General features: G+C 57.4%; 16 protein-coding genes across 16 annotated transcripts in view; 5 read left to right on the forward strand and 11 right to left on the reverse strand.

The window, feature by feature from the left end:
* SPRG_20943 (hypothetical protein) overlaps window positions 1–103 on the reverse strand; it is a gene marked incomplete at both ends in the record, with an annotated part of 634 nt that extends 531 nt beyond the window's left edge. The window contains one exon of the mRNA XM_012349877.1: window positions 5–103. Within this exon, the coding sequence (XP_012205267.1) occupies window positions 5–103 (99 nt within the window). The remainder of the gene's footprint in view (window positions 1–4) is intronic.
* Window positions 104–1,137: 1,034 nt separating this feature from the next.
* Window positions 1,138–2,878, forward strand: SPRG_10822 (hypothetical protein; the record flags this gene model as incomplete). Its single annotated transcript, XM_012349781.1, has 2 exons — window positions 1,138–2,319; window positions 2,391–2,878. The coding sequence occupies 2 exons, from the start codon at window positions 1,138–1,140 to the stop codon at window positions 2,844–2,846; spliced, it is 1,638 nt and encodes a 545-aa protein (XP_012205171.1). The 3' UTR covers window positions 2,847–2,878.
* Window positions 2,879–4,399: 1,521 nt separating this feature from the next.
* Window positions 4,400–4,857, reverse strand: SPRG_10823 (hypothetical protein; the record flags this gene model as incomplete). The annotated part of the gene is made up of 2 exons (XM_012349782.1): window positions 4,400–4,486; window positions 4,621–4,857. 2 exons carry the CDS (start codon window positions 4,855–4,857, stop codon window positions 4,400–4,402), a joined length of 324 nt encoding a protein of 107 aa, XP_012205172.1.
* Window positions 4,858–5,357: 500 nt separating this feature from the next.
* On the forward strand, window positions 5,358–7,303 carry SPRG_10824 (histidyl-tRNA synthetase). The gene is made up of 12 exons (XM_012349783.1): window positions 5,358–5,588; window positions 5,636–5,699; window positions 5,749–5,827; window positions 5,869–6,048; window positions 6,101–6,178; window positions 6,223–6,334; window positions 6,378–6,455; window positions 6,520–6,655; window positions 6,714–6,784; window positions 6,835–6,897; window positions 6,949–7,014; window positions 7,065–7,303. The coding sequence occupies exons 1-12, from the start codon at window positions 5,385–5,387 to the stop codon at window positions 7,224–7,226; spliced, it is 1,293 nt and encodes a 430-aa protein (XP_012205173.1). The 5' UTR covers window positions 5,358–5,384; the 3' UTR covers window positions 7,227–7,303.
* A 247-nt stretch (window positions 7,304–7,550) lies between these two features.
* Window positions 7,551–8,267, reverse strand: SPRG_10825 (hypothetical protein; the record flags this gene model as incomplete). Its single annotated transcript, XM_012349784.1, has 1 exon — window positions 7,551–8,267. The coding sequence occupies one exon, from the start codon at window positions 8,265–8,267 to the stop codon at window positions 7,551–7,553; it is 717 nt and encodes a 238-aa protein (XP_012205174.1).
* A 728-nt stretch (window positions 8,268–8,995) lies between these two features.
* On the forward strand, window positions 8,996–9,749 carry SPRG_10826 (hypothetical protein). Its single transcript, XM_012349785.1, has one exon. The coding sequence runs from the start codon at window positions 9,077–9,079 to the stop codon at window positions 9,740–9,742; it is 666 nt and encodes a 221-aa protein (XP_012205175.1). The 5' UTR covers window positions 8,996–9,076; the 3' UTR covers window positions 9,743–9,749.
* A 303-nt stretch (window positions 9,750–10,052) lies between these two features.
* SPRG_10827 (60S ribosomal protein) lies at window positions 10,053–10,794 on the reverse strand. The gene is made up of 2 exons (XM_012349786.1): window positions 10,704–10,794; window positions 10,053–10,647 (listed from the first exon to the last, which is right to left on the reverse strand). Exons 1-2 carry the CDS (start codon window positions 10,727–10,729, stop codon window positions 10,125–10,127), a joined length of 549 nt encoding a protein of 182 aa, XP_012205176.1. The 5' UTR covers window positions 10,730–10,794; the 3' UTR covers window positions 10,053–10,124.
* Window positions 10,795–12,666: 1,872 nt separating this feature from the next.
* On the reverse strand, window positions 12,667–13,530 carry SPRG_10828 (hypothetical protein; the record flags this gene model as incomplete). The annotated part of the gene is made up of 2 exons (XM_012349787.1): window positions 13,256–13,530; window positions 12,667–12,910 (listed from the first exon to the last, which is right to left on the reverse strand). The coding sequence occupies exons 1-2, from the start codon at window positions 13,522–13,524 to the stop codon at window positions 12,667–12,669; spliced, it is 513 nt and encodes a 170-aa protein (XP_012205177.1). The 5' UTR covers window positions 13,525–13,530.
* A 1,094-nt stretch (window positions 13,531–14,624) lies between these two features.
* SPRG_10829 (hypothetical protein) lies at window positions 14,625–15,008 on the reverse strand (the record flags this gene model as incomplete). The annotated part of the gene is made up of 1 exon (XM_012349788.1): window positions 14,625–15,008. The coding sequence occupies exon 1, from the start codon at window positions 14,934–14,936 to the stop codon at window positions 14,625–14,627; it is 312 nt and encodes a 103-aa protein (XP_012205178.1). The 5' UTR covers window positions 14,937–15,008.
* Window positions 15,009–16,471: 1,463 nt separating this feature from the next.
* SPRG_10830 (hypothetical protein) lies at window positions 16,472–16,878 on the reverse strand (the record flags this gene model as incomplete). Its single annotated transcript, XM_012349789.1, has 2 exons — window positions 16,582–16,878; window positions 16,472–16,488 (listed from the first exon to the last, which is right to left on the reverse strand). The coding sequence occupies exons 1-2, from the start codon at window positions 16,862–16,864 to the stop codon at window positions 16,472–16,474; spliced, it is 300 nt and encodes a 99-aa protein (XP_012205179.1). The 5' UTR covers window positions 16,865–16,878.
* A 1,787-nt stretch (window positions 16,879–18,665) lies between these two features.
* Window positions 18,666–18,938, reverse strand: SPRG_10831 (hypothetical protein; the record flags this gene model as incomplete). Its single annotated transcript, XM_012349790.1, is given in 2 exon segments — window positions 18,666–18,887; window positions 18,906–18,938. 2 exon segments carry the CDS (start codon window positions 18,936–18,938, stop codon window positions 18,666–18,668), a joined length of 255 nt encoding a protein of 84 aa, XP_012205180.1.
* Window positions 18,939–20,066: 1,128 nt separating this feature from the next.
* On the reverse strand, window positions 20,067–22,818 carry SPRG_10832 (hypothetical protein). The gene is made up of 6 exons (XM_012349791.1): window positions 21,954–22,818; window positions 21,696–21,908; window positions 21,071–21,399; window positions 20,808–21,024; window positions 20,268–20,690; window positions 20,067–20,210 (listed from the first exon to the last, which is right to left on the reverse strand). Exons 1-6 carry the CDS (start codon window positions 22,809–22,811, stop codon window positions 20,109–20,111), a joined length of 2,142 nt encoding a protein of 713 aa, XP_012205181.1. The 5' UTR covers window positions 22,812–22,818; the 3' UTR covers window positions 20,067–20,108.
* Window positions 22,819–23,363: 545 nt separating this feature from the next.
* SPRG_10833 (hypothetical protein) lies at window positions 23,364–24,255 on the forward strand. The gene is made up of 2 exons (XM_012349792.1): window positions 23,364–23,859; window positions 23,918–24,255. Exons 1-2 carry the CDS (start codon window positions 23,407–23,409, stop codon window positions 24,191–24,193), a joined length of 729 nt encoding a protein of 242 aa, XP_012205182.1. The 5' UTR covers window positions 23,364–23,406; the 3' UTR covers window positions 24,194–24,255.
* A 350-nt stretch (window positions 24,256–24,605) lies between these two features.
* SPRG_10834 (hypothetical protein) lies at window positions 24,606–25,185 on the reverse strand (the record flags this gene model as incomplete). The annotated part of the gene is made up of 4 exons (XM_012349793.1): window positions 24,606–24,659; window positions 24,706–24,816; window positions 24,870–24,969; window positions 25,025–25,185. The coding sequence occupies 4 exons, from the start codon at window positions 25,183–25,185 to the stop codon at window positions 24,606–24,608; spliced, it is 426 nt and encodes a 141-aa protein (XP_012205183.1).
* A 51-nt stretch (window positions 25,186–25,236) lies between these two features.
* SPRG_10835 (hypothetical protein) lies at window positions 25,237–25,681 on the reverse strand. Its single transcript, XM_012349794.1, has 3 exons — window positions 25,566–25,681; window positions 25,484–25,523; window positions 25,237–25,430 (listed from the first exon to the last, which is right to left on the reverse strand). The coding sequence occupies exons 1-3, from the start codon at window positions 25,650–25,652 to the stop codon at window positions 25,249–25,251; spliced, it is 309 nt and encodes a 102-aa protein (XP_012205184.1). The 5' UTR covers window positions 25,653–25,681; the 3' UTR covers window positions 25,237–25,248.
* A 411-nt stretch (window positions 25,682–26,092) lies between these two features.
* Window positions 26,093–26,360, forward strand: SPRG_10836 (hypothetical protein; the record flags this gene model as incomplete). The annotated part of the gene is given in 2 exon segments (XM_012349795.1): window positions 26,093–26,301; window positions 26,321–26,360. 2 exon segments carry the CDS (start codon window positions 26,093–26,095, stop codon window positions 26,358–26,360), a joined length of 249 nt encoding a protein of 82 aa, XP_012205185.1.
* Window positions 26,361–26,429: the final 69 nt, after the last annotated feature.

Here is a 26,429-nt window from a genome sequence, read left to right on the forward strand (position 1 = left end):
CGACCTCCTCGATGAGGCGCAGGCGGATGATGTCATGGAGCTTCGGGCCAAAGTGCATCGGGTGCAGGAGGAGCTCCCGGCGGAGCTGCTTGAGGAAGAACATGGTGCAAGCAGTCGGATGGAAGCCGCAGGTTTGCCACTGCCAGCCCGCTACCGATTGGCCTATATCGCTGGCTTTTTCCGCCAATCCCATCGCGTCTTCATAAGTTTGGCATATGCCGCAAACTATTCGGAACCTTCGAAAAGTAGGACTGATCCAAACATCCACAACGGAGAACGACCACGCACGCGACCAGGGGTGAAGAATAGCTAGTATGTACCCCTAACCTGACCGTACAATAGATTTCTAAAGGGATGCATGGAATAAAGAGAGAGGTGTGATAGTACAGCTATGAAAAATAAGTTCTAGTTGCATTTATAATATGCCTGGTGTTGGAGTTCGATCCCGTGCGTATCTGTACAATCACTCGGATGCTATTAGAAAGCGCTATGCGCAACGTCTGCGCCGCGTATAGAAGCACCCAGAGCAATGGGACACGTGATCTACGTCGGTCAGATTCTACCTCAATGACTGCAGAGACACGAGGTCCTCTTACAGGCTATTAGCACCCGAGACGGACAGTTCTTGATGTTGCGTCCGCCTCGTCCTACTCATATCTATAGGTCTGACTATGCATGTAGTGTTCAAATAGTGGTGATGGCGAAATGCGCGGTGCGCAGAACTACCCATACATTTTTCGCGCGGGAAGCAAACACTGCGAAAGTGTAATTCTCAAGGAGCCACAATGATGGTCATCGACGAGCACATTTGTCGGAATGTCGGTCGCCCACCTGCCTACTCATTCGTTGCAGGCACCGACGTCGCTGCTGCAAAGCACGCTTGGCCTACACACCTACCGCACTATCCTAGATGCACCCAAGTGCTTGGGCTCGGCGCCTTGGTGCTACATCGGCCATGGTGCGAAGGACGCGGCGCATACGTTGGTGGGCGGACGCGTGCCCTGCCGCCATTCCCGTCGATGATTGGGCAATATTCGCGACGCCGGCCAATCTCGTGCCGGCAAATTCAATTCGGCAGATGCCAAACTTACCACGGACCCTCGTGGTCTGAATTTGTGTGCAAATTGCAAGTCCAGCATGGCCTCGTCGCCCGGGCTCGTCCGCTTCGATGCGACCGCGGTCTTCCGGCCAACATACCAGCGCAACAACAAGAAGGGCGGGCAGAAGAACCTGCGCTGCTTTCCGAACTGCTGCAACGGGCTGCACGCGGCCACGGGCTTCTGCGGCGGGCCAGTCGCCGTGCACCTCGACGCATCCGACGCGACCAAGTCGTACCTCCTCCTCGCCGAGTTCGTGCCGGTCTTCAAGGGCGCGCCGCAGAGTACGCTCTCGATCGGCCACATGTATGCGCTCGAGACGCTCCGCGCGCAGGCCAACAAGGACGCAGACCCGCTGTTGCCCTACTTTGCCGGCCACTCCATGCAGACGTCGTACTACTTCAACCCGGCCAAGAAGGGCTGGCACTACGGCTGGATGAGCAACAAGCACACGTCGGACCGCGAACACGTTCTCTGCGTGCATGTCCTTGAAGAAGTCAGCGAGACGTTTGGGCAATGCGTCGACTCGCTCGCGTCACCGCCGTTCACGGTCCACTGTCGACGCCGCTCCAAGACCGAGTCGCCCGTCGTGCCCATTGTTGTCGCCAAGAAGCGGCCACACTCGCCATCGTCGTCGGTGACTGCGCCGTCGTCGCCGTCGTCGGACGAAGAAGCTGGCCGCACCAAGCGGCAACTGCTGGCGGCCGCCTCGACGCCCGACTGGAAGGACGACGACGAGTCGCTTTACATCGATGCGCTCTTTCAAAACGAGGTGCTCGACCTCATCACCAACAGCACGTACGACTTTGCGCCGCCGTCAACCGAGGCCACGCTCTGGAATACACTCATGGACGACGACGACGACGCCGAGCTCCTCGACGTGCTCCTCCCGACGCCGTCGGCGCCGCCGATGACAGAAGTGCCCCGGTATCAAACGTACTTTTCGCCGCAGCGCAACGCGGCGCCAGTCGTCGGCCGGAAGCGACCGCCTCGCATTCCCGTCGACCTCAAGTATCCGAATGGACCACCGCCTGCGAGCACGCCCGCCACATCCGCATCGCAGGACGCAACAACAGTCGTGCCCATGCCACCGTGCCGCCGCCACGACCACCGACGCCGGAGCCACAGCGGCGACGACGTCGGCCCACCGGTCGCCAAGTCGTGCGGGCTTCTCTGGAGCATCGTCCAGCTCGCGTTCTGCCTCACGATGTTTGTGCATTTCGTCGGACACATCTTTTTCCAACATACAACGCCTACGCGCCGGCCACAAATAATGTCCGCGGTGGCTCGGAGGACCAGACGAACCGGCTCACGCCCTTCCTCGTCGACTGCCCGCCGCCGTCCATGACGTGCGTCCGCGATGGCTTTGGGCTCCAAGAGCTCGCGTCCTGCGTGCACCACATCGCCGACCGGTGCGCGACCGAAGCGACGGCCGAGATCACGATCTACAGCATCGACGGCAACACGACGCAGCTCGCGTGCGATGGCATGACGGCCTGTGCGTCCCAATTGCAAGCGTTTCTGTCGTCCGCACCGATGGGTGCGGCGGAGCTCGAGCGCCACAAGGAACACTACCGGCGTGAGCACGAGCAGCAAATCTACACGGGCATGCAGTACAAGTTTATCCTCTTCATGGCCATGTGCACGCTCATTTCGTTTCTCGCGCTGCAGCGGTCGTTCCAGAAATGCCTAAAAAAGTGCCAATGGTTTCGCCACCGCCGCCTCCACCCCGATGACCACATTGCCTAGTTGGTGCATCGGTTCGTTTAGTTAGTCGTTCCGATTAGTCCATTTTTTGCTATTTTTGCTGATTTCGGTGGTAAACGCTATGACGTGGCAGCATGCAGCGACAGCATTTTTGGTGTCATTTTTACATCCACGCCGACGACAAGGCGTCTCATCTCCAGCAGTCGTGACAGCTGCACATGATCTTTTTGAATGTGGTGGCTCCATCAAGTGACGTGCTAGTCCCAAATCGACGACGTCACGTCACCAGGGCAACACCATCACATCCAATGCATGTGAGTGAACTAAAAAATGGAGTGAACTCATACGTCACCATCGTGCGATAGAGGCACTCTTTCTCGTGAGAAAGGAGAGCTGTGGACTCATTCTGCTCTGTCTTGGCCCGCTTGGTGCCAGCCGTCCACGGCGCCGCAGCTCGCTTGTGGTGGTCGATGGTTTTTCGTCGAGATACACAAGGCGCACCGTATCGCGCTTCCGCTCATCGCATGGAGTCCGCCAGCCGCGGGCCTCTTCCGTGCCCGTACAGTAGACGCGGCCGCACGCGACCGCCGCCGCCGCCGTGAGCATCGGAAGAACCACAGCGCCTCGCAATTTGATGCATACGTTTTCGGGAACTTGGCATCCAAGAAACGAATCGTCGGGTAGAGCACGACACGTCGGGTGTGGTACTAGATTCGCATGTCGTCGTCCTCATTGTCACTGACAACCTTGTCCACACGGTCGGCAACACGATACGTGCGGTGGCGAGAGGCGGTCCAGAACCAGCAGCACCGCGTGCATGGCGTTTGTCGGTGGCGTATAGTTGTCGTCCGTCCGCCGGTCGTAGTTAGCCTCACCGCCGCACGACGAGCCAATGAGCTCTTGTCAACGAGGCACGTGGTGTAGCCCATGAAGAGATTCGCAATCGCACTCGCATCAACAACTGTGCATTCCAGTCATTTGTGCAGTGCGCGCACCAGTGCATCAATAAAGGCAATATTGCATTTATGTACTACTACCATAGATCGAGGATGCTGCTGCGTGCGGTCGCGACCCTGCATCACATGCGACATCAAAGGCGAGGTCGCACGACTCCATCGAAGCAAGCACGGCGTGCAAGAACGATGCTACGTTGTCAACGTTCCGGGCGAATGGAATCAGCACCAACGCAGGTCCATGGCGGTGCGAAAACGCTGCACGATCGAGACCATCGTGACGGGCGCAGCGACAAACTGGTGGATGCTGGCGAGTAGCGTTGAGGGCAACCGGTTGCCAAACCGCGATGGTGTCGGCTACGATGCGTGCTTGGAGCTGCAGGAGGCACCCCAGCGCTTGCACGCGATCGTGTGTCGCGTTGTCGTATCGCTCGTCCCGGAAGGGCGACCACCGTGTCCCAAAGCAAGAGAACGAGTTCGGGGCCATCGGGCGGCTGCAAGCACCACGACAACGGTCCTTTGGCTACCGATGCGCATGGCATGATGGTAGTACATGTAGCTTGCCTGCCTGCTCACGGGCAAGGACTCGTTGCACGGCAACGTAGTTGATTCTTATCGGTCTTTTCTTCTGGGCTAACTCGGTTAGGTGGTCTCGGTCTTCGTCATGTCGTTGCGTGCCGTCTGGTCTGCCGACTGAACTTTGGTCATCGAGTCGCGCACAACGACCCACTGCATCCGTTCAAGCTCCATGCGCCGGTGTAAGAAGCTGTGGTAGGCTGTCGCAGGCGAGCGGCGTGCAGAGGACCAAGACGCCAATTTCGACATGGTACGATGGGAGGTCAGCGACCAAGTGAACCACATACCAGGTCGCGCAGAGTAAAAAAAGTAGCTGGAGCTTGACCGGCTGCGAGCCAAGTGGTGGGCCATCGACGCGTGGAGCGTTGCGAGCGCGTTGGTGCAATGCGCTTGGACCACGAGACGCGCGAGATGGCGTCCATGCCGGTGCAGAGCGTGTAGAGAGAGGCGAGAAGATACGGCGCTGGAAACGTGAGAAACATCATCACCCCCAAGGCATAGAGGGCCGTCTCGGTTGCAAGCATCTCTGATGAATGACGATGGAGTTTGTCGAGATGTGTTGCTGGTTGAGTCGACGTCATCGCATCACCGTTCTTTCGTCGTGTCGCTGGACGGAGTTTATTGTCCTGCTGGTCCCATCCCCTTGGTATAGTTTCTATTAGTGCACTGCACGATAGAGTCCAACTCAAGACCTAGCGAGTATCGACTCTAATAATGTCAGCACAGATCCACATTTGTCGTCTGGAACCCAACGGAGTAGACGATCACTCGTCCTGTCGTCATGATTCAAGCAACAAGATTGACACTGCGGGATCGAAGCCAGCGCTACCTACCCGTATTCACATTGTCAGACCAAATTTGAATGAACGTCCTATCTATCTATCTATCCACTAGTATGAGTATCTTGCATGGCCTCGAGGCATGTGTGGGAGGGATACCGTCTCCAGTTCGGTCATACACTATCTCATACGTCACACACTATTTAACAGACCATGAGATAGAAATTTGTCCAATCACAGGCAAGACAGGCACCAATCGTCCAAGTCGCAGGATGAAGCAAGCCAAGAAGGTGCTCGCCGGCGTGCGCGGGACACGGGACCTCTGGCCGACAGAGCTGCAGAAGCAGCTGCATGTGACGAGCGCGCTGGCGTCGACGGCCAAGCGCTACGGCTTTGCGCCGGTCCAGACGCCGACGATCGAGCCCACGGACCTCTTCCATCGGTCGCTCGGCGACGGCTCCGACATTGTCATGAAGGTGCGCGGATCGCCATCTTATCGCAAGCAGCGAATCGCTGTCTCTAGGAAATGTACACGTTTCAAGACAACTCGCAGAACAGCTTGACGCTTCGGCCCGAAGGCACCGCCGGTAGAAAGGCCTGTTGGCGCGCCATCGAGGCTCACGTTCGCGAGCCTAGGCGTCATTCGCTCGATGATCAGCAGTGGTCTCCAGTACAATGGGCCGCACAAGGTCTTCTACCACGGCAGCATGTTTCGGTACGCGCGAACGTGAGGCTCCTAAATGACGATGGATGCAGGTACGAGCGGCCGCAGCGCGGCCGGTACCGCGAGTTCCAGCAGTTTGGGGTCGAGCACATTGGCTCGGCGGGCCCGACAACCGACGTCGAAGTGATTGCGCTCGCACGCGACAGCCTCGCGCGCTTGGGCCTCGCCGACCGCGTTTCGCTCGAGATCAACACGCTCGGCTGCCACGACAGGTACCTCGCTTTTTTTTGGCGCCACGCAGTCCCTTTGATCTTATGTGGCTAGTCGGCAGCGCTACCGAAAGGTGCTGGAAGCCTTCTTGGCGCAGTACCAGAACGAGCTCTCTGTCGACAGCCAGCAACGGTACCGGCAACGGTCGTCTCCCACAAACTAGTCAATGTTTGTAGCCTCGAGCGCGGTAGTGTCCTTCGTATCCTCGACTCCAAGTGCGAGAACGACCAGCGCATTCTCGCGTCCGCGCCGCGTCTGCACCAGCACCTCTCGGACGACGCGCGCAAGGTACACTTGTCGAGACCACCATGGTACCAACACGTCATTCTAGCGTTTCGACGCCGTCCAGAGCCACTTGGCCGCCCTCAACATCAACTCGCACCTCAACGACGGTCTCGTGCGTGGGCTCGTACGTCGTGGGTTCAATTCCCACTCTGCTCCATCCTTTTCATGATGGTTCAACATTCAACTAGGATTACTACAGCCACACCGTATTTGAGTTTGTGGAGCTCAAGCCCGAGACAGGCGCCAAGGGCATTGCGGTGCTGGCTGGCGGCTGCTACGACGACTTGGTAGCTACACTCGGTGGTCCGCCCACGGCCTGCGTCGGTTCGTCCCGTCGTCGCCGATAAGAGCTCTTATTTACGTACGTTTTTTTGGCTACTAGGGTGGGCAGCCGGTGTCGAGCGGCTCTGTCTGCTGAGCGATATGACACCGCCATCACCCAGCACAATTGCGGTCTGAATCCGCTTTTTCTGTCGATTGCGGCGGTTGATATCCCCGAGTAGGTGGTGCCGATCGCGTCGGGTGATGCGTCGGCCGTCCGGGACCACGCGTTGCGCGTCACCAAGGTACAATCGTGTCTTCATCTGTGTACATCTTGTCATGATGCTCGTGGACAGACGCTGCGCGATGCCGGACACATTGTGCATTTTTGCGATGGCGCGAGCATGAAAAAGCAAATGAAGGTACGAGTGCTGAAATAGTGTGTGGAGGACAATGAGGTGTCGGACATTAGATGGCCGACGGGTTCCAGTGCGCGTATGCGGTGCTGCTTGGCGAAGACGAGCTGACGCAGGCGCAAGCGACCGTCAAGCACCTCCTCGAACGCCGCCAGCAAGTCGTTGCGCTAAGCGACTTGTCGACGTACTTTGCATCGACCGCAACGATCGTGGCCTAGAGCCGCAGCCATCTTGTCTCTCTCTTGGATTCAATACAGAATGTGCTGCTTTGGAAGGTGCAGATTGCACTTGCAAGATACAGTGGCTTGATCTCCAAATCACTCGACGGTAGGAAGCACGGGTCTTCCGTCATCGCTTTTGCTCTGCACTGCGACATACTACACATGTATGCAAGCGCATGCGCGTCTTTCTCTCCATGGCAGTTGGTTCAGATGCGCGAACCGACGAACAAAGGTTGGACCCGCCTGGTCGACCCTGTCCTCAAAAGCTAGAATGTCAATAAGGAATCAAGGCGATGATTTCAACGCTTGATACACGCTGTACTACAGGCTTGCGTCAAACGGGAGGCGGCCGGCGCAGTTGGCACTGCCGCAGTGGCACACCGTGTGACCGACGCCGCTGGCGACGCCATAGTCGATCGTGATTTCTTGATCGCTTTCAATCTGTCGCAGCGCACGAATCTGGAGCCGTGGCAGCACGCAGCGCAGATCGGGTCGGCGATACGTATCCAGAATCGCATTCGGCCAACAGGCGTGGTTGATGAAGCGTGTGAAGTTGCCGACGCGACCGGCGTCGACGTTGGTGCGCAGCACGCGGTCGCTCGCCTCTTCGCGGACGCTGACAATGTACGTTGACGCGCGGTCCATGTCGCCTGTGCGCACCATGTCGCCAGCGTACTCGCCGAGGTACGCGCCGGGCGCGATCGGATGTGCAGCGTGGAGCGCCCAGCCTTTGGCCGCGTGCTTGGTCACGTAGACATCGATCGTCCGCGTGGCATCCATCGGCCAGTCGTGGCCAGCAGGCAGACGCGTCGAGGCGCGGTACGCAAAGCCAGACGGGTACCCGGCGGCGCCACGCACCACCACAGGCCGCGGCTCGCCGCCGCTCGAGAGGTCGGCGCGACGCTGCGCGTGGAGGCAGCGGACGGCGCTCGCCCAGCCCTTGGCCACGAGCGCTGCATGAGAGAGCGACGGGACGTCGAGAAAGATGAAGATGCAGAGCAACGACGTCTCGGCGTCGGATGGTCGCTGGCGCTTCATGGACCGTCACCGTGGCCGGTTCGGTGATATATTCGGCATATGCCGATATTGGCGTGGCGTAATCAAGTTGTGGTTGGGGTGGTCGTTCGTGGTCAAGTTGTGGTTGGGGTGGTCGTTCGTGGGCCGCCGCCTTGGCGGGCGTCTCGCAATCAAAACGCTGTGGGCTTCCATCATCGTCACCACAAGGTATTCGCAGTGGTCTTCAGTTGACGTCGAGAGTGCGCTGTCCACGCTACCATAACTCGCTACCAAAGCACTCGTCTTCGCGCGAACTTGCCATGCTGCGACCAACGGGTGGCAAAGCGAACCGTCGCACACCAGCCCTCATGGCTCTCAATTGACGGTAATAGTCTGGTCTCATAAGCTACAACCCCGCAAGCTCTCGTTCCCTAATATACCTGGAACTAATGGTACAGTACTTGGTCGTCTATCAACCCACGGCCGCTTCTCCGTTCCAACATCAACTTCAACAACTTAAAACATGACGTGGTGAGCGGTCGACGCATCCGCTTGCATCCTAGAGTCATTGCTACCACACACTGCTCGCCACACCAAATCACCAAATGGCACATTCGTACGCAGATCGTTGGACACACGTCGGCGTGGCCACGTTGCGCACCCGTCGCGGCCACCGACGACAAGTTGTGCACGGCTGTTATTTTCGGCACGTGCCCGTCATGTGTTGTGATTGGATAAAATGCAGTCCGTCGCGGCCAGCTTCGGAATTCGCATGAAGGCCAGAAGGAACGAACGAGCCGGCTACGGCGGCTAGTCGACGACCATTGCTCAACAACTGGACCCGCGCGCAGATGACGGACGCCGGTGGCCTCGTGCTGCGGTACTTTGACATCCCTGGCCGCGCCGAGATCACGCGGCTCCTCTTTACCATCGGCGACGTGCCTTTCCAAGACAAGCGCATTCCCAAGGCGCTGTATCCGCACCTTAAGCCCAAGCTGCGCCTGCCGTTTGGATCGCTCCCGACGCTCGAAGTCCAGGGCGAGACGTATGGCTGCAGCCTCGCGATCGCGCGCTACGCCGCCAAGCGCGTCGGCCTCTACCCGGACGACGCGCTAGATGCCTTTCGCATCGACCACTTCGCAGGCCTCGTCCACGACACGATGGTCACGTTGCTCGTGGTGCTGTACATGGACGGCTGCGCCGTACTGCGCGCGAAGCGGCTGCGGCGGGCGCGACGGCGGATTCCGCAGCTGCTCGAGCACTTCGAGGCCGAAGCAGTGGGCGACGGCAGCTTCTTCTCGACCATCTCCTGGCTCGATGTCTACCTCTTCGACTTGATCCACAACGTCCTTCTGCGCTTTTGCAACGTCCTGCGCATTCCGTTTGACAAGTACACGAAGCTCCAAGCCATCTACAAGACGATTCTTTGCGATCCCAAAATCGCTGCTTATTTAACGCGCACCGAGGGCCCGGGTATGATGGCCTTTCGCCCTCGCTGCACGACGACCCACTCGTAATGCCAACACTTATTATTGTTGTCTTCTCAAAGGTTGCTGTCCCTTGTGGTCACCATGGCAAGGGTCCATAAGAAGCATCTTGTTGGCCCAAAATCCTGGTGGGCTTGCGTGCGTACTACATATATAATGGAGTGGTGACCGCCACCTCGTCGACAAGCTGCAGTGTCAGCCGCACGCACGTGCAATCGTGGCGCAGAGTACGTGGCACTTTTGCATGCGCTTATCGTTCGCCAGAGATCGCACATGGGGTCAAGCTCCAGCGTGTGGCGGATTCTGCTTTTTGGACGGCGCTGCTGCGATGCAATAAGACCTGATTTTTGCTCAAGAGCTGTATTGTGTCTTAGCAGGGTGGTGTAATCGCAGGGACGACGCAAGTGGTCGCTTACTGCTTGTCGGCGACTTCCTTGCCGGCCTTGCGGTCGCGGGCGTTGCGGGCCTTCTCCTTGCGGGCTTCCGACTGGTCCTTGAGGGCCTTCTCGCGGATGTGCTCCGACTTGAGCTTGTGGATGACCTCCATCAAGACGCGCTTGTTCTTGAACTGGTTACCCTTGGCGCGCATGTACAGGTCGTGGTACATGTGGCGGTCAATCTTCTTGGCATCACGGTACTTGCGAAGGAGACGGCGGAGCACACGCATGCGGCGCATCCAGATGACCTTGAACGGCAAACGGGCGTTGGCCGTACCGCGGCGCTTACCGATACCGGTGTGGCGGCCCTTGCGCTTGGCCTCGTTGCGCTTGGTGAAGCGCGCGCGCGAGTGGATGACCTGCGGCTTGCGGATGACAAAGCCATCCTTGACGAGCTTGCGGATGTTCTGGCGCGAGTTGGCGAGCGCGATTTCCGTCGACTCGTTGGGGTCGAGCCAGACCTTGCGCTTGCCGCACTTGAGGACCGACGCGGCCAAACTACGTAGCATGCCGCATAAGCCTCCAGCCAACGCAGCGCAGGAGCATCTTCGTACCGCTTCTGAAGCTTCAGAGACACCATGTTATTAAACCCTGCAAAAGAAGTAATAATGGCACCCCAGAGCGCGTAGCCGTCGATAGCACCTCCTCCACCAACCAAAAGCGGCCGCCATCAAACGTGTTTTTATTCGTCTTTCACGTGCCCACATACAAATATCTTGTACACAATAAAATGTTGGCATTGTACCATCCATGGGACTTTACTGAAGGGCAAAGTGCATACTTTAATCAAGAGAGACGCGAAACAGGCTTGGACCAATGGTTTACCTCGGCCAATCACATCGTATGGCGCGACCAATACTGTGAGAATGCATCTCTAAAAACCTCTCACATTGCATATTCGCATGCTGGTCACGGCAAGGTGCAAGGTGGGCCGTCGCGCCGGTCAAGCAGCCAGGTTGTGCTGTGATATGCATCGGCGCGCGAACTCGTTGTGCGCTTGGCCATGCATGGGCGCGAAGCGTCATGCCTTGATGCTTCGTCGAAAGCTGCAATCGTGCAATGCAACACGGGGGCACCTTGCTCTGCACGCAGTCTGCAAGGCGGCTGCCGGTGCGATGGTCACCACCTCGGTGCTGCGGTAGCGAGGCGCGTCGCTGGCTCACCGGCAGTGCCGATCCGAGTGAAGCTTCTTGAAATTGGGGCCATGAAAAGCAAAGCTTTTGGGTAAGTGCGCTCGCGAAGCTAGCAGCCTAGCTGCATGGCTACGTCGCACGCTGCAGGTGCAGGTGCGTGGACAGACGAGAAGGAGCTATCGGTATCGTTATACAGATTGCTTACGGGTGCGGTGCATCCCACTTGACGACCATACGCCTCACTCTTGTCGAGCTTGCCCCACGAATGGTGCACCACACTCGCCGCCGGCAAGGGAAGACAATAACCCTTACTCTCCGGCCACAACAAGTGAATTCCCGTGGACAGGCCTGATAGGTAACAGCGGAATAACGGTTCTGCAACGTGGCTCAACGTGGTGTCCTTGAAAAAAGAACGCAGCTTCTGCCGTCCGGTCTATGTGTGTACGTGGCCGTCGACGCCCAGAGACGTGGTCGACAGTCGATGGGAAAGAGTAGCTACGCGGTGTAATCGGTGCCGTGCTTGGCACAACAGCCACCAAGTCTCGAGCTCGTAGCCATCCACATTCTTGTTTTTTCTGCCCCCGATTAGGGCGCCACCGGACGCCTACTAGATTACTAGTAACTAGGGTCTTCATATGGATGCAGTCTCGCAGCTTGGGTACATGATACCACCACTGCACTGGGAAGCAATCTTTATCGTGGGATGCGCTGCGATACATTCCTCTTCTCGATGGCCTGTCGGACAAGACATGCCCTTGCCAGGTCTTCGTGCTCGCTTCGTCTTGCGGCGCTCGCACTCGGTGGACTCGGTCGTGTGGCAAAGCGCACTGACAACACTTTACTCTTATGGTACACATGCTCGCAACACGGTGTACACTATCGACTTGATACAGAGCTATTGCGCCGCGGCGTCGGGATGCGGTTGTCGGCAAAGAGGCGAGCAAACTCGTCGTGGGCCTTGGATGTCGGAGGCTCAAGAACGCTTTGGGCAACGCGGTTTCGGCGTTCATCCAAGTGCATGCGCTGTTGCTTGAGGGTCGCAATGACAAGCCCGAGGTCGTCGATCGAGGTCGGCAGCGCAAGCGACGTGTACGTCATGGCGTCAATTGTAAACTGACCCACTCCATAATATCTGGGGTCTTCTTTCAAAAGGATGACGCCCGCATCTCTTCTGGGTTCAACGACCTATTCCATTGATCGTGACCATGCGGCTATCTGGTCCAGGGGTACTTCAAGCCGCGCGGCTGCACGCATTGGAGGCACGTCACGACCAGGTCCTCAGTCTTCGATTTGGTTGTTCAGAGCAGCGCAAGGACGACGACGACGACGACAATAGGTCCGCACGGCGGACGGTATATTAAATAGATGAGCGCACTGCCTCTGTCTACGAATTGGAGGCGCCGCCGCCACTGCCCTCGAAGAGCTCGTTGTACTCGTCGCTGGGCCGCCGGGCGCGGTCGTCGTTGGCGTGGTCGGCCTCGAGGCTCCGCGAGAGCTGGAGGCGCTTGTCGTGGATCGCAGCGTGTTGCCGCTTCAGGCTCTCAAAGGCTTGGCAAATGTCGGACGACGGGACGTCTGCCGTGAGGTCTTTCGGAAGTGTGAGGACCGGCGCCGACGCCATTTCCGGGCTTTTTTCAGTCTCGGGGCAAAATTGAAGAGTGTGACAAGAAAGGTCAAAGCCATAATCCCGGAGAGAAACCCGGAGCGAATCTCGGCGGCGCGCTGTGATTGGCCATGGCGACCTTTTGCTTGGGATCCAAGGCATTTGAAGACGTTGGATCGGCATGAATCTCGGCTCCTGGCGCCAACGACATCGCATGAGCAGCGTGGTAGTCAGTGTACCCGTAGACAAGGCAATCAACATCCATCTTTTCATGTATATTGGACGGCAGTATTACAGATAGCACGGAAATAGATAGGTGTTTTAGCACTGTGGCACGATATTACCGTGAAAAAGACGGGCAAATTCGTACGTCTTGGGGGGCGACGTGCTGCTCTCGCTGTGGGGACTCGGGAGGTCGTCGGCGGCAAACGCAGTCGCGATCTGTCCGTGGCGCTCCTGGAGGTACGCGCGCCGGCCCTTGAGGAGCGAGATGGCGTTTTGGATCTCGCCAAAGCTGAGGTCGATCGGGAGGCGGCACTCGTACGAGGTCACAAACTGGGCTTCGACGCTGGACATGCTCTTGAAATGGTGAAAATCGCGTTCTGACCGACGTCGACGACCACAAAACATCCCCACCATGTCCTTTTCGCTTCTCGGTCCAGGGTGGCATTGTGCCAGATTCGTTTCACATATCAAACGAATCTGGCACGGCTGCACTGAAACAGGACACGGACGGCCAATGCAGCCTTTCCCCGCACCAACGCCCAAGCTGATGGGCGCAGGAAGCACGTTGGACTCACTGGCCCGTGATCGACGTCGGACACTGACGCGAGTGCCCGCGCACCGAACCGATGACGGGTTTCGGAGCAACCGTAGAGGTGAGAGAGCGAAAAGCTACTTCATTCGATTGGAATCTGACAGTCGGCGTGTGCGCGAAGCGAGCAGTGGTGTCGCGTGCGTCCTTCACTGCGTTCGTTCGTTCGAAGCCAACGAGACAGACGCCACTGCCCAGCTGCGTCGCGTCAAGAATATTTTAATACCATACAAACTTCGAGTTCGTAGCTTGTAATTTGTAAGCCACAATTCAAAATATCATTTTATGACGGCCCGTTGACGTCGCGGGCCATTGGAGCTAGATTCCATGTCATTGAAAGAAAGTATGCTCTCGAATGTGGTCGCGCCACCGCAGCTCGTCGCGCGTCAGTGATATCTGCCCCATCATCTGCCAGCGCTGCCGTCGACCGTGCGGGGGCTCGGACGTCGCATTGATTGCATCGTTCGATCCGAGATCTTCCCTCGACCAGTCGTGCCGACCGAGATTCAAACCGCATACAGCTCGGTGGTGACGTGCAGATTGGCGCCAACTGCGTCACACAGTGGAGGTCTGAGATTGGCGTCAACCACCGGCTGCGTGTGGTGTGCCGTGGGTTCGTGGCCACATTTACACGGTACTAGCTGCACCAGCCGTGCTCTGATCAAGCATTGTCAACGCACCGAGCAGATTCGCTTGGCTTGCACTCAAAGCGTTCCCGAATTCCCCGGTTTTGGAAGGCGTTCGAGGGTAGGACGATTGCTTTCGCAGAGCACGGCCGTGGTCTGTAGCTCCAACGCAAAAGTGGCAGAAAACACGCAAGCTTGTTAAATTAAGGCCTCGTTCGACGATGCAGTGAAATCTCGTCCTCTTCGTAGAAATGGTTTTCTCTACATAGTACACGACACACAACAAAGCCACGACGCGCCTAGACATGCATGGGCATGCGGCTGACGTAGCGGCGGGCGAGCTTGTCGTTGGGTGCTGTCGGGAGCTCGGCCTCGGCCTTGCGCTTCTTGGGCTCGACGTGTACGGCCGAGAGGCGCGGAAGGACTTCGAGTGGTGTCGCCGCCTCCTGCTCCTTCATGAGAATCTGGGCACGCTTGGTTTGGAGCGCGGCGCGCTGGCGCTTGAGGCCTTGCATGACGCTGACAATGTCCTGGCAGGCGAGGTCGATCGAGAGCGGCGACGGCGGCGACGGAAACAGCGTCGGCATGTGCTGGAGGAGGCCACGGCTCATTAGTTCCTCTCCTTCTTCCTAGTCGTTGAAAAGCGAAAGTGGTGTGGAGCGACAGGCTGTGGAAGCGACTGCCTTGGCTTCACGGAATGGGAAATGAATGCATACGTTGCCGCTAGAGTATGGAGCCTGTCTGCGTCTCGCCCCATTTGCACATCTCGGTTCCACTATGCTAGCGAATCTGCGCAAATGTTGCATCCGTCGTAGGTCCGGCACCGAATCTGGGGAAACCTGGCCGCTCGCTTTTTTGGACGAGTATACATTGGGCAAGGCTTTTTATTTAATTACTCACAGCCGCCGACGAGGGTCTCGTCCACGGTGTCGACCAAGGAGGTGCACTGCGTCGTCGAATACGAGAATCACCAGAGGACCAAGGCCTTGCCTCCTCCTCTCAGCCCGCGCGTGCGAATCTGCTCGGATGTGGGTAAGAAGACCAGTTGATGGCTGGCGTGCCAACCACTGGATGTTTGTAAAGTAATACTTCGGGTCTGGCGAACTTCGAGCTCGTTTCGGCAAAGGTCTGATACGATGCGTTGAGTCCGACCTCAACACGAAAGAAGCAATAAAAATCCATACAAATTCAAAATACAACCTTGCAAGAAGAGTATCAAGACAGCAAACAATTGATCGCTTGTATGTGGGCGTGCCACGTACTCTGCTCTTTCTCCACGTGTGACAGGTAGTGTCAACGTGTGCATCTGGAAGACATGTACAAGTCGTCAAGGCGACACGAACCCATGGACTGCGCAGACAGCAGTAACCCACGTTGTTGTTGTTGAAGTGTAGATGTCCGCGTCCTTGAATGCGGATTCACGCCGAGGTCCACGCACCTGGACGCCTCTCAACACCCATTTTGTGGTACCGGTACCTCACAGCGTTGGGGAAGCGGAACCCTGACGAATACCTACAATTGTACGAGCACTACTGTATTACATGCACTGCATTCGATATTGTGCTTCAAGTAAAATGCTGCAACACGGCGTCAATCAAACTAGTGTAAAAGACACGCCGTTCGTCGAGCAGGAGGAAAGCACTCGGTCCATTCTGCCAACACTACTGGTAGCGACCGAGACACCGTGTATCTCTATTTTGTGCGAATGGATACGAGTACCACGTGTACACCTCCAGCGCTGGTTGCTTGTGCTCCTGCACCGCTGCGTGCGAGCAACAAGAGGGAAGTGACCGCGTTCACCTCGGACACCTCAACCCCAAATCGACCAAGTACTAGTACAAGTATTAGATAAAGGGGACGCATATATACCCTCTTGCTTGGCAGCTTGACGTCCACACCATCGACTATGCTTTCTCATCCTGCCACCTCGCCTGCGACTGCAATAACGGCACGTACTGCTTTCATCATGCAGTCCGTGCCGTTATTGAGCGCCTGGAATTACAAGCGCCGTTGAGTGGACACGCTGCATTGTGTCTGCGGCATCGTCGCGCATCGTGCCGTGTCTCTCCGTCCGCAGCAAACGCTCGACGCAGGCGAATGAAAAAGTGCTTGACAGAGCTTAAATAAGAAGAGGAGACGTTGGCGACTAGGAGCACATCGGACCTGGGACCACGTTGCCGACAAAGAGGCGAGCGAACTCGGCGACCGGTCGGTCAATCTCGGTCTCGGCCTTGCGCTTCTTTAGAAATTGCCCACTGGTCTCGTCCGCATGGACAACCTCATTGTCTTCGTCGTCGGTCATGTTGAGATGGCCTAGCACGCTGGCGCGCTTCTCGTCCACGGCTCGCCGCTGCTGTTTCAAGTCCATGATGATGTCGGCGATCATTTGCGGCGGCATATTGGCGTGGAGCTGGAGGCGCGGGTACAGAGGCGGGTACTCGGCGCAGACAGTGTTCATCTTGGAGACGGAGGATTTCCAGCACGAATAGGCGTAGTTGCAGTCGGTGGCCGTCGTGTCGGTGACGCCTGTGTCGTCCATGGATGGATTGGGCAGATTGGAAAGTGATCCCCGTACAAGCCAGCGAATGCAGACGCGAAGCTGGGTACATGCCACCTCCTCGAGTGCTCACCATCTGCCCTTTCCTCACCAGCTGCCACGACATGGTGTCGCACCCCGTCATGTCGGCGACTATTTTGGAGTAAAATATGCAAATGTAGCACGTGGTTGGTAATGGCCGAGACCAAACGGAGGCGTGCCGAATGCTCATACAAAACGCAAGTACAAATATAGAGTAAGCATGCATTTTCACATCTTGGCTCTGTGAACGTCGCAGGGCGCAGCTTTCGGACTTGTCCGAAATGAGCGCGCACGTTCAACAAACGACCAAGTCGTCGCGAGCGAGACGTGGCAACCGCGCTGGATCCGCCGCGGTATACCCACGATAGGGACAAAGGCCTCGACAGTGTACTACGTTGCCTTCAAGCGTTGGTTCCTATCGCGGGTGCTTCACAGCAGCCACATCACACGGTGCGAGTTGGCCACCACCTCGACCAGCTTTCTGCAAGAGAAGCGCACCCCGCCGTCCTAGTAAACGATAAATGGCGTTCGTAATCTTGAATACGGCGCCACCGGCGTGGGATCGATTCATCGTATACGAGCTGCGCATACTACAGTATCAAAGCGAACGAGCCGACAGCTCAGCAAGAGCACCATGGGTGAGAGGGTGAGATGATACATTCACGGTTGTAGTCTTAGCAACGGGGGCAACGCGGCTGCACGAATACGTCGGGCGCGGGCGCTGGGCGAACGCTACTAGAACACGCCTCTTTGGTGGCCAACAAAGGGACGAGCGTCGTGGACGGGCTCTCGAGCAAATCGGTAAAGCCGAGGCTCGCTAGCGTCTCGGTGCGCTTGGCCTGGATGAGGCGACGCTGCTCCTTGAGGCGTGCGATCTCGGCAACGACGTCGCCGGGACTCGTGGGCTGCCATGGGCGCTTGCGGCGAAGCGCGGGCAGGTACTCCATCCTGAACAACGAGAAACGGCTTGCAGCAATGGAGACGAATTTGACGATACACCACCTCAACAGTGCAAGGTGGCACCAAACCGACATGTCTGCAGATTCCCTATTAGGTCGGATCGGTAAGCGCATGAATCTCGTTCGAATCTTCACGAGCCCGCGACGTCCATCACGCGAGAGTCCATAGCAACTGTTACTCCTCTCGGTCAGATTCGTGGACCGCGTTCGCGCACCAGAGTAGGCGCAGTACGAGGAGGACGCGTGCCGAGATGCCATGCATGCATAACGTTGATAGCGCCAAGGAATCTACGATGTACCGCAGAGATGCTGCGACCTCGTCGATCGACGGTGACGCTTGCCAAGACGGAGGGCGCCAGACTTGACGCTGCTTCTGACGCTGCTGGCGCCGACATGACAACACTGTACATACATACGCCTGGGGACCCGCCGCACGTTCGTGGAACGCGCCCATGTCGAGTCGACAGCGATGCGAGGCCACCGCGGTGCGCTTACTCGTAAAACCAGTACACTGCAGTACGTTGCCAGCGCTCTCGCTGAGGTCGACGCCAGCGCCACGCAGCAGCAAAGGTGTGACAAATGCTCATCGCCACATCCCGCACCCGCTTTGCATGTCGCAGCAATGTCCTGATTAGGACTTTCGGTGTGGGACATGGTCGGAACGCCTTGGTGATTGTGGTGCCGCCAGCCAATGTATAGTATCGCAACCAAAGACACACAATGAGAGGGGGAATGAAATAAATTAGAATAGCACGAGGTAATTATACAGGTGGCCGACCTCTACACGACCACCGATGTGGGGCTTAGGACAAGGCTGCACTGGGCTCGGGCACGACGTTGTCGGTGAAGAGCCGAGCAAACTCGAGCTTGCGGCGCTTCGGCACGGGCGGCGCCTCGGCTGGGATGCACCCAAGGCTCGCGAGGATGCCCTGGCGCTTCGTCGCGAGGACGTGGCGCTTGGCGCGCAGTGCCGCAATCGTTTCGGGGAGGCCGTCCATGGTTTGAATCGAGATGTCGAGGCCCATCTTGTAATCGTTGCGTACGTAGTCGAGCTTGTTGTTGGTCGGCGAGTTCATTGTCGCCACTAGAATACGTTGGCGGCTGGAGGAACGGAGCTGGTGGAGGACACAGGAAAAGCAAAACTAAGCCGACGAGCGCGGTGGGGCCGACGATCTTTTAGATTCTGCAGTATAGTTTATTCAAGTACGAAGAATGTGGCAGCCTAGATTCGACGAGATTCCCTGCGTTACAGTGCGCCACGTCGATGCAGCCGTTTCGGCTGAAACCGAAGACATCCAGACGGCATGTGGACAGCACTCGTGGCTGGCGACAGCTCTGGCACAGCATGCAGAGATGCCAGAGAATCTGCGCGACAGGGCTCTGACCCATCTCCGTCTTTGACAATCTGCTGCTGCTGCGAGACTGCTGGAATGCAATGTTTGACTGGCGCTGCCATGATGTGCATGTGGCTTGAAGGATGGATGGCCTTTTCTTGACGGTCCATTGCTGCGTACTGCACTCGCTGTACTGTACCGCGTCCTCGCTTACTTCAAACGCACGGATACACATCGATGGAGCGCGGATGCAAACTCTATAGCTAGGTACCTTGGTGTTGACAGAACCAGGCGTTTCTGATTCTGACGTGGCAATACAACGAGCTATATAGAAGTATACCGTGTATCAACTGGTAGCGCTACTGCGTGTTGGTAAGTGCAGCCAGGTACAAAACTCAACCGGCCGATGATCAAGTAGCGTGCCCGGCTGTCGTGGTGGACATGTACGACGATTGACTAGGATGGCCTCCTAATTTATCTGCGCCTATGACGTTACCACCTATGTGTCGATGCGTTTTTGGACGCTGGACTCAAAATGCCAAAGCGACGGCCAGGTCCCATCGCGCCACAACAGGCAGCCTTTCGTCTTGACGAGCGACGACCAGCATTCCACTCGGCGAACGCTCTTGTTGGTTGTAGTAGCATCCGTCGACTTGGCTCGATTTGCTGGCCACCGAGCGACTCGTACCAGCGATGATGCGGGCGAAACGACGCTTGAGCGTGCGCAGCTCTATTACATAGTGTTGTTTGTGCAATAGCAAAAAAAGCAGTAAAGAGTGGTGCGGTCAAGTACCAGCAGAAGATGGAGAGAAAGGGCATCTTTTCCGTGCATCACGTTGACAGTATTGACTGCAAGCGCCAAGTGTTGATTCGAAACATGCAGCAACGTATGTATTTCGCCGTAAAAACTAGTTAAATCGCACGGACGACGTACTTGAACTGGTTCATTTGCTTGAGCGAGCCCTTTTGCACCATGCCGCGAATCGCGCGCTGGATCGCGTTCGGGTTGTGGCCCTACATACCAACCCATTCAACTCCAAGAAACACACACAAATACAACGATCCACGGACCTGCGACTCGAGCTTCGAGTAGAGTGCGTGGGTCTCGACGCGCGTGCCGATTTGGACGGTGCGCAGGATCGAAGCCTCGACCTCCTGCGCTTTCTCGTGGAAGCCGCCAAACATACCCTGCGTGCCGCCGTCCTTCGCCGCGTTCATCGTCGAGACGCGAAACATGCGGATCGCCTCGTACACGTGCTCGACGGTCGCTTGCGGCTTGAGCTGCATTTTGGCGAGGCTCTCGCTGATGCGGACGAGCGCCTCGAGCTGCCGCACCGTGATCGGGATCGTCGCCTCTTGCGTCTGCGTGCGCACTTCGTCGCGAACGCTCACGTAAAAGTCTTGGAGTGCCTGCGTGGCTTCGATGCCGAGGCGAGGCGCACACCGCGTGCGGCAGTACGTAATGAACTTCTTCATGAGCCAGGGCTCGATTTCCTACAAAAAATTCCGATCAAAATCGCATCCAATCTCAACACTACTATCCACACTGTCAAAAAAAGCAGCAACATGCAACACAAATGCAAATAAAAGAAGCGGAAAGCGATGACGTACCCCTTGCTTTTCGTCCTGCGCCTGGAGCGAGTTGGTGTGCACTTTGACGACGTGCGCGGCCATTTGCCGATCGCGCGCATCGTCTTGGATGTCGCGGACGATAAAGATCATGTCGAAGCGCGACAAGATGGTGCTCATGAGATCAATATTGTCACTCGCGCTGCGCATGTCATCGTACCGGCCAAACACGGGGTTGGCGGCCGCGAGCACCGAGGCCCTAGTGGAATTTTCAATCGAAAAACGCAGAAAGATTCGAGGTCTACCGCGAGTTGAGGATCGTGGTGATGCCGGCTTTGGCGATCGAAATCGTTTGCTGCTCCATGGCTTCGTGGATCGCGACGCGGTCGCTCTCGCGCATCTTGTCGAACTCGTCAATGCACACGACGCCGCCGTCGGCCAGCACCATCGCACCGCCCTCGAGAAAGAACTCGCCTTTTGCGTCCTTGATGACCGACGCCGTGAGACCGGCCGCCGAGCTGCCCTTCCCGCTCGTGTACACGCCAACGGGCGCGACTTTCTCGGTGAATTTCAGAAATTGCGACTTGGCCGTCGACGGATCGCCCAGCAAAAGCACGTTGATGTCGCCGCGCAGCTAGGGAATATACGATAAGTCACGATTCCAAACTGCAATCGCAAGACGCCAAGAGGCAAACGAAAGAATTGAGCAGGCCAATCAGATGCAAAAGACCCTTTTGCCGCACGTGCTATGGACCACAAGATCGAGAATGGATCGAGCAGTAGAACATCCGAGAGGGCCATACATCATCGCATTTGGGTGAAAACTCTAAAGACTAGCAAATACAGGAAAATACAGGAAAGAGACAAGAAAATCAAAGAAAATCCAAGAAAAGACAAGAAAAGACAAGAAAAGACAAGAAAATGACGTACGATCATGCCATCGGGAAGGCGCTTGCGGGAGCCGCCGACGAGAAGACACGCGATGGCTTTCTTGATGTTGACCGTGTAGTCACCGTAAATCGACGGTGCAATGCTCGTCGCGAGCTTCTCGTAGAGGTCTGGGTCGCGTGCCATTTCGTGAAATTTTTCTTCTTCGCTGGGCGTAAAGACCGCGCGGGCGCGGCCTGCGCCCTCTTCGTCAATCTAACCAAGAGAAATGGATGCCTCGTACGTAGAGAGAGACCATACCTCGATGCCCACGACCTTCAAGTACGGCGTGCGGATCGCAATCGCGCCGACCTGGCGCTTGGCGCCCGAGTTGAAGACGCTAGAGATGCCGAGGATCGAGACGCGTGTGCCTGGCGGCGCGCGGTCGACGAGGTACCGGTCGCACGAGAGGAGGAGGTTCCGAGGCATCTCGCCGGTCGGCACGACCTCGGGGCTCTCCTGCAGCTTGAGCGTCTGCTGGTCGACGTACTCGCACTTGTCGGGCACGATGATGTACGAGTCTTTGGCGCACGCATCGCTCTGCAATGCGCCTTCGCCTTGGTTCTCGGCTTGGCGCTCGCAGCTCCGCGGCAGCTGGACGCCCGAGAACGCGTTGGGGCAAGGCAGCTTCTTCGTGTGGCCGCACGTCTTGCATTGGACCATCACCGACATGCACTTGGCGCGGACTTTGGACGCGCTGATGATGATGCCTGGCACTTTGACGAGGCGGTTGACCTGCGTCGCGTGGATATCGCGCAGCCGGAGGGATTCGAGCGACGCGCTCTTGAGCACGACCTGGATGTGGCTCGTCGAGCCTTTCGCGACGGTCGCGGCCGCAGTCTCGAGCAGCGGCAGCATCGTCGCTGGCTTGGTCAAGAGCATGTCGCCGAGCTCGGCGTCGTACGACGTGAGGTCGCGCAGCTCGATCTCGAGGAGGAGGTGCGACCGGCGGACGTGCGACGTGAGCTGCTGCCGGTACACAAAGGTCGTGTCCTCGCGGAAGCCGCGGAGGAAGCTCACGCAGCGCCGCGTCAAGTCGTAGTTGGAGTTGGTGCTGGCGCTGCCTGCGCTGCCCGCGCCGCCGGCGAGCGACGTCACCGCGCCTTGGTCCCAGTCCATTTTGCCACAAAACCAAGATTGCCGGGAAAAACCACCGCCCAATCAGCGCCGATAAATTTAGCGTGCGGCATGTGCCACTTCCTAATCTCAGCGTCATTGCACCTAAAATTATATGGCTGCTCATCACGCGCAAGACAGCAAGACAGCGCAGAGCGATAGAGGTACGGCGCTGCGTGCAGGCTACGGGATCGATCCCAGACCACGCAGCTTCTTGCAGCCTTGCCTGGTTGTTATATTCGGCATTGCCGATTTTAAAATCCCGCCCTTTGAATAAAATCCCGCAGCCTGCGGTCAATCTGTATTCTGACGACTCGTCGTCTCGTGTCGAGAGCGTAAGGTCGTATCCTGCATCTAGGTGCATACTGCTAGAACGCGGTAGATAGGTTGATCCACGAGAAGGCGGCGACGATGCGACGAGGTGTTGTGGCGCTGCCCGTTCATTTCGGCACATGCCGCAATGACAGCCGATGGGCCGTCCGGAAACGCAGCGTATCCGGAAATACCTGTGGAAGGTGATAAACCTCTGGAATATTACCGATGGCAGCAAGGTTTTCGAGACCAGTCATCTTATCGCTTGTCCAGCAGCAGTCGCAGCATGTTCGCGCTCCGCCAGGCCCTTGGGCGCATGACGCTCCGCCCGATGTCCACGCAGGCCGCGCCGATGGCTGTGTTTGAGCCCATCCGCTTGAACAACTTGGCCGATAATGCTGGCGCCCACAAGCGCGGCAAGCGTCTCGGTCGTGGTATCGGCTCGGGCAAGGGCAAGACCTGTGGCCGCGGCCACAAGGGCCAGAAGGCCCGCTCGGGTCGCTCGGGCCCTGCGCTTGGTTTCGAAGGTGGTCAGACGCCGCTGCACCAGCGTGTGCCCAAGCGTGGCTTCAACAACAAGTGGGCGACGCCGATGCACCCGCTGAACGTCGACCGCCTCCAGTTGTTCATTGACATGGGCCGCATCGACCCGACGCAGACGATCACGCTCAAGACGTTGACGGACTGCGGTCTCTTGACGACGTCGCGCATCAAGCACGGCGTGAAGCTCCTTGCCAGCGTACGCTGTTTCGTGCATGCGAGCGATCCATGGCTCATCATCATCGTACTGTCATTAGGGCAAGCAGCACTTGACGACGCCGATCAACATTGAGATCACGCAGGCGTCGGAAGGCGCTATTGAGGCCATCGAGAAGGCTGGCGGCTCGATCAAGTCGGTCTACTACAACCGTCTCGGCCTGCGCGCGCTCCTCAAGCCGCACAAGTTTGACGTGTTGCCGCAGAACGCGCGCCCGCCGCCGAAGAAGATGGGCTACTACACCAACTACGACAAGCGTGGGTACCTCTCGGCCGAAGTCCAGGTGCAGGACGCGTTGAAGAAGATGTCGGCGTAAACAAGTTAGACAATATACACCAACATCCTACTAGCAGGAGTGTTGTTCCCGTTCTTCCTCTGTACCAATGCTATGCTCTACCAACAGGTCTCTAACGGACAAGCGCATCGCTCGCCACACCGGCACAAGCGACTCACTCGGCTTCCCACGTCCAGGTGACAGGCTTAGAGCAGGGTCGTGAGCTACGCTGGTCGTCAAATATGGCATGATGGCAGCAAGCACCACAATCTATCCTCATGGCGACGTTGGTACCTGAACTGTGCTTGCTCTTAGAACTGAGGTTGCTGTCAGAACTTCATCTGCTATTAGAACCGAGGTGGCTACTAGAACCTGGTGGCAACTAACGTTATATAAGAATTGAGGTGTGAGGTTGCGACCAGAACCGAGATGGCTATCAGAACTGAGGTGCCTGTCAGAACTGACGGGGCCGAGCGCGCTGGGGAAGCCACTCGCCAAGCCGTCGCGCCTACCTCGTGCCATCAACGCGCCTCGAGGCAGTCGACTAAAATTACGTGGCGCGGCGAGACGACGTGCGTCAGAAAAACGGAGAGCAGCGCGACGACGGCCGACGCGATCAAGACGGCGCGCACAAACGCTCTCGTCACGCCCTTGTTGTTGTACTCCTACACACATCATTAGTTAGTCGTTCTCGCGACAGGCCATGGCGGCGCAAGACCTGGCGGTGCACACTCGCTTGGCCTGGCGCCGTGACCTTGACTGTGAGGAAGAAGACGACGGTCGATGCGATAATGGAGGCAATCAGCACGAAGAGGCCGCTAGCATAGGGTATGCGTGGGCCGTCGAATGCCTCGGAGGCGACGATAGTCGTACCAGCGATGCGCCGACGAGTACCCGCAGAGGAAGAGAAAGACGAGTATTAGACCAAAGAGACCAGGACCGACGATGAGCGGCGTCGACGACGACGACGACGACGGCGTCTGCGCACGCACGAGCGCCAGTAGGAGCAGCCCCAGCACAACGCGTCGCTGCATGGCCGTTTCAACAAGAAGAGATACACTACATGGCTTGCATGTTGACGGCGCTGTTGACGGCGCTTATTGAAACTGGTGGCACATGTCCTCGACGTCTTCGAGGCAGAGCTGGTCGACCAAGTCGGCATGCGCCTTCTCGAACGCAATGCGGATCCGCGTGGCCTCGGCGGGCGTAAAGTACTCTTGCATGTACGTCTCGATGGCCGTCGAGAGGCTCACGTCGGTCTTCATCTTCTTGGACGGCGCTAAGACGCAAAAAAGCAGCGTGAGCAAAGTGAAGCGCGTTCGCACGTACTACCATCGGTCTCTTCTTGCGTGATCGTCGAGCGCGGCGTGGCCTAGAGCAGCATGAGCGCCATGCAGAGCAACGAGCGACCTACGTCGGTCTTCCATGCCACGCGGCAGTAGGTGCTCTGGCGGACGACAGGGAACTGCCCCAGCAAGCGGCTAAACTCGGCTTCGTCCATCGTTGCTTTGGCCCTCACAGTATAATTACGGTAATGCTGCCAAATCCAGGTGCGAAAGACAAAAAGGGGTGTCGTCCAGCGCAGGTTCCAATTCAGCCCACCACGGCGTCAACACGCTAAAAACACGCCACTTGCCGCCGCAAGCAGCGGCAATCGCATCGTGTACCGGTCGCACGATTCAAATGTAGCAGTGTGTATGTTCCGTCTAGCGTCTCAAATCGAACCATGGCTCTGTTGCACCCTCATATCATATTGGTCTGCATGCCTGTCGTCGCTCGTCTATGCTGCAAGACGCTTTGTTGGGTGCTTTCAGTGCCATCGAAAAGCGCCTCGCGTTTCACCATAAAAGGGTGCAGTGAAGACGCTTTTGTGACAAAAGAAGGTACCCACGAGGACGAAGGCAAATTACCGTGAATTCGGCAATTTGACGGTTGGCGGCCATGGCGTCCGGGGCGAAAGAAGGGGCCGAAGAAGGCAAAAAACGGTTCAAATTCAACTATGAGGAGGACATGGAGCTCCTCCGGCTCGTGCTCAAGTACGAGCCGTACAACGCGGTGCATGGCAGCGTCGCCGAGAAGTGGGAGCATATCCGCACCGCCCTCTGCGCCTACGTCGACAAGCAGTTCTCGGCCCGCGCGTGCAAGGACCGGTATGGCATCCTCATGCAGTCGGGCTTCCGCTTCAAGGACCCGCCGTCGGCGCAGATGATTGAAGACAGCTCGCGCGTGCTCACGGCGATTCGCCACCGCGTCGACGAAGTCAAGTTCAAGGCAAAGG

The sequence above is a fragment of the Saprolegnia parasitica genome (genome assembly GCF_000151545.1).
Source record: "Saprolegnia parasitica CBS 223.65 unplaced genomic scaffold supercont2.58, whole genome shotgun sequence".
Taxonomy (NCBI): Eukaryota; Oomycota; class Saprolegniomycetes; order Saprolegniales; family Saprolegniaceae; genus Saprolegnia; species Saprolegnia parasitica.

Coding starts and splice junctions, on each gene's coding strand:
- SPRG_10824 (XM_012349783.1), top strand. CDS start 5,385: ATGAAGCAAGCCAAGAAGGTGCTCGCCGGCGTGCGCGGGACACGGGAC. Junction 5,700..5,748: donor TCGGCCCGAAGGCACCGCCG/GTAGAAAGGCCT, acceptor TCGCGAGCCTAG/GCGTCATTCGCTCGATGATC. Junction 6,335..6,377: donor TCTCGGACGACGCGCGCAAG/GTACACTTGTCG, acceptor ACGTCATTCTAG/CGTTTCGACGCCGTCCAGAG.
- SPRG_10826 (XM_012349785.1), top strand. CDS start 9,077: ATGACGGACGCCGGTGGCCTCGTGCTGCGGTACTTTGACATCCCTGGC.
- SPRG_10827 (XM_012349786.1), bottom strand. CDS start 10,729: ATGGTGTCTCTGAAGCTTCAGAAGCG. Junction 10,648..10,703: donor TCTCTGAAGCTTCAGAAGCG/GTACGAAGATGC, acceptor CATGCTACGTAG/TTTGGCCGCGTCGGTCCTCA.
- SPRG_10832 (XM_012349791.1), bottom strand. CDS start 22,811: ATGGACTGGGACCAAGGCGCGGTGACGTCGCTCGCCGGCGGCGCGGGC. Junction 21,025..21,070: donor ACCACGATCCTCAACTCGCG/GTAGACCTCGAA, acceptor AAATTCCACTAG/GGCCTCGGTGCTCGCGGCCG. Junction 20,211..20,267: donor ACTCGAAGCTCGAGTCGCAG/GTCCGTGGATCG, acceptor GTTGGTATGTAG/GGCCACAACCCGAACGCGAT.
- SPRG_10833 (XM_012349792.1), top strand. CDS start 23,407: ATGTTCGCGCTCCGCCAGGCCCTTGGGCGCATGACGCTCCGCCCGATG. Junction 23,860..23,917: donor GCGTGAAGCTCCTTGCCAGC/GTACGCTGTTTC, acceptor TACTGTCATTAG/GGCAAGCAGCACTTGACGAC.
- SPRG_10835 (XM_012349794.1), bottom strand. CDS start 25,652: ATGGACGAAGCCGAGTTTAGCCGCTTGCTGGGGCAGTTCCCTGTCGTC. Junction 25,524..25,565: donor GCGTGGCATGGAAGACCGAC/GTAGGTCGCTCG, acceptor ATGCTGCTCTAG/GCCACGCCGCGCTCGACGAT. Junction 25,431..25,483: donor CACGCAAGAAGAGACCGATG/GTAGTACGTGCG, acceptor TTTGCGTCTTAG/CGCCGTCCAAGAAGATGAAG.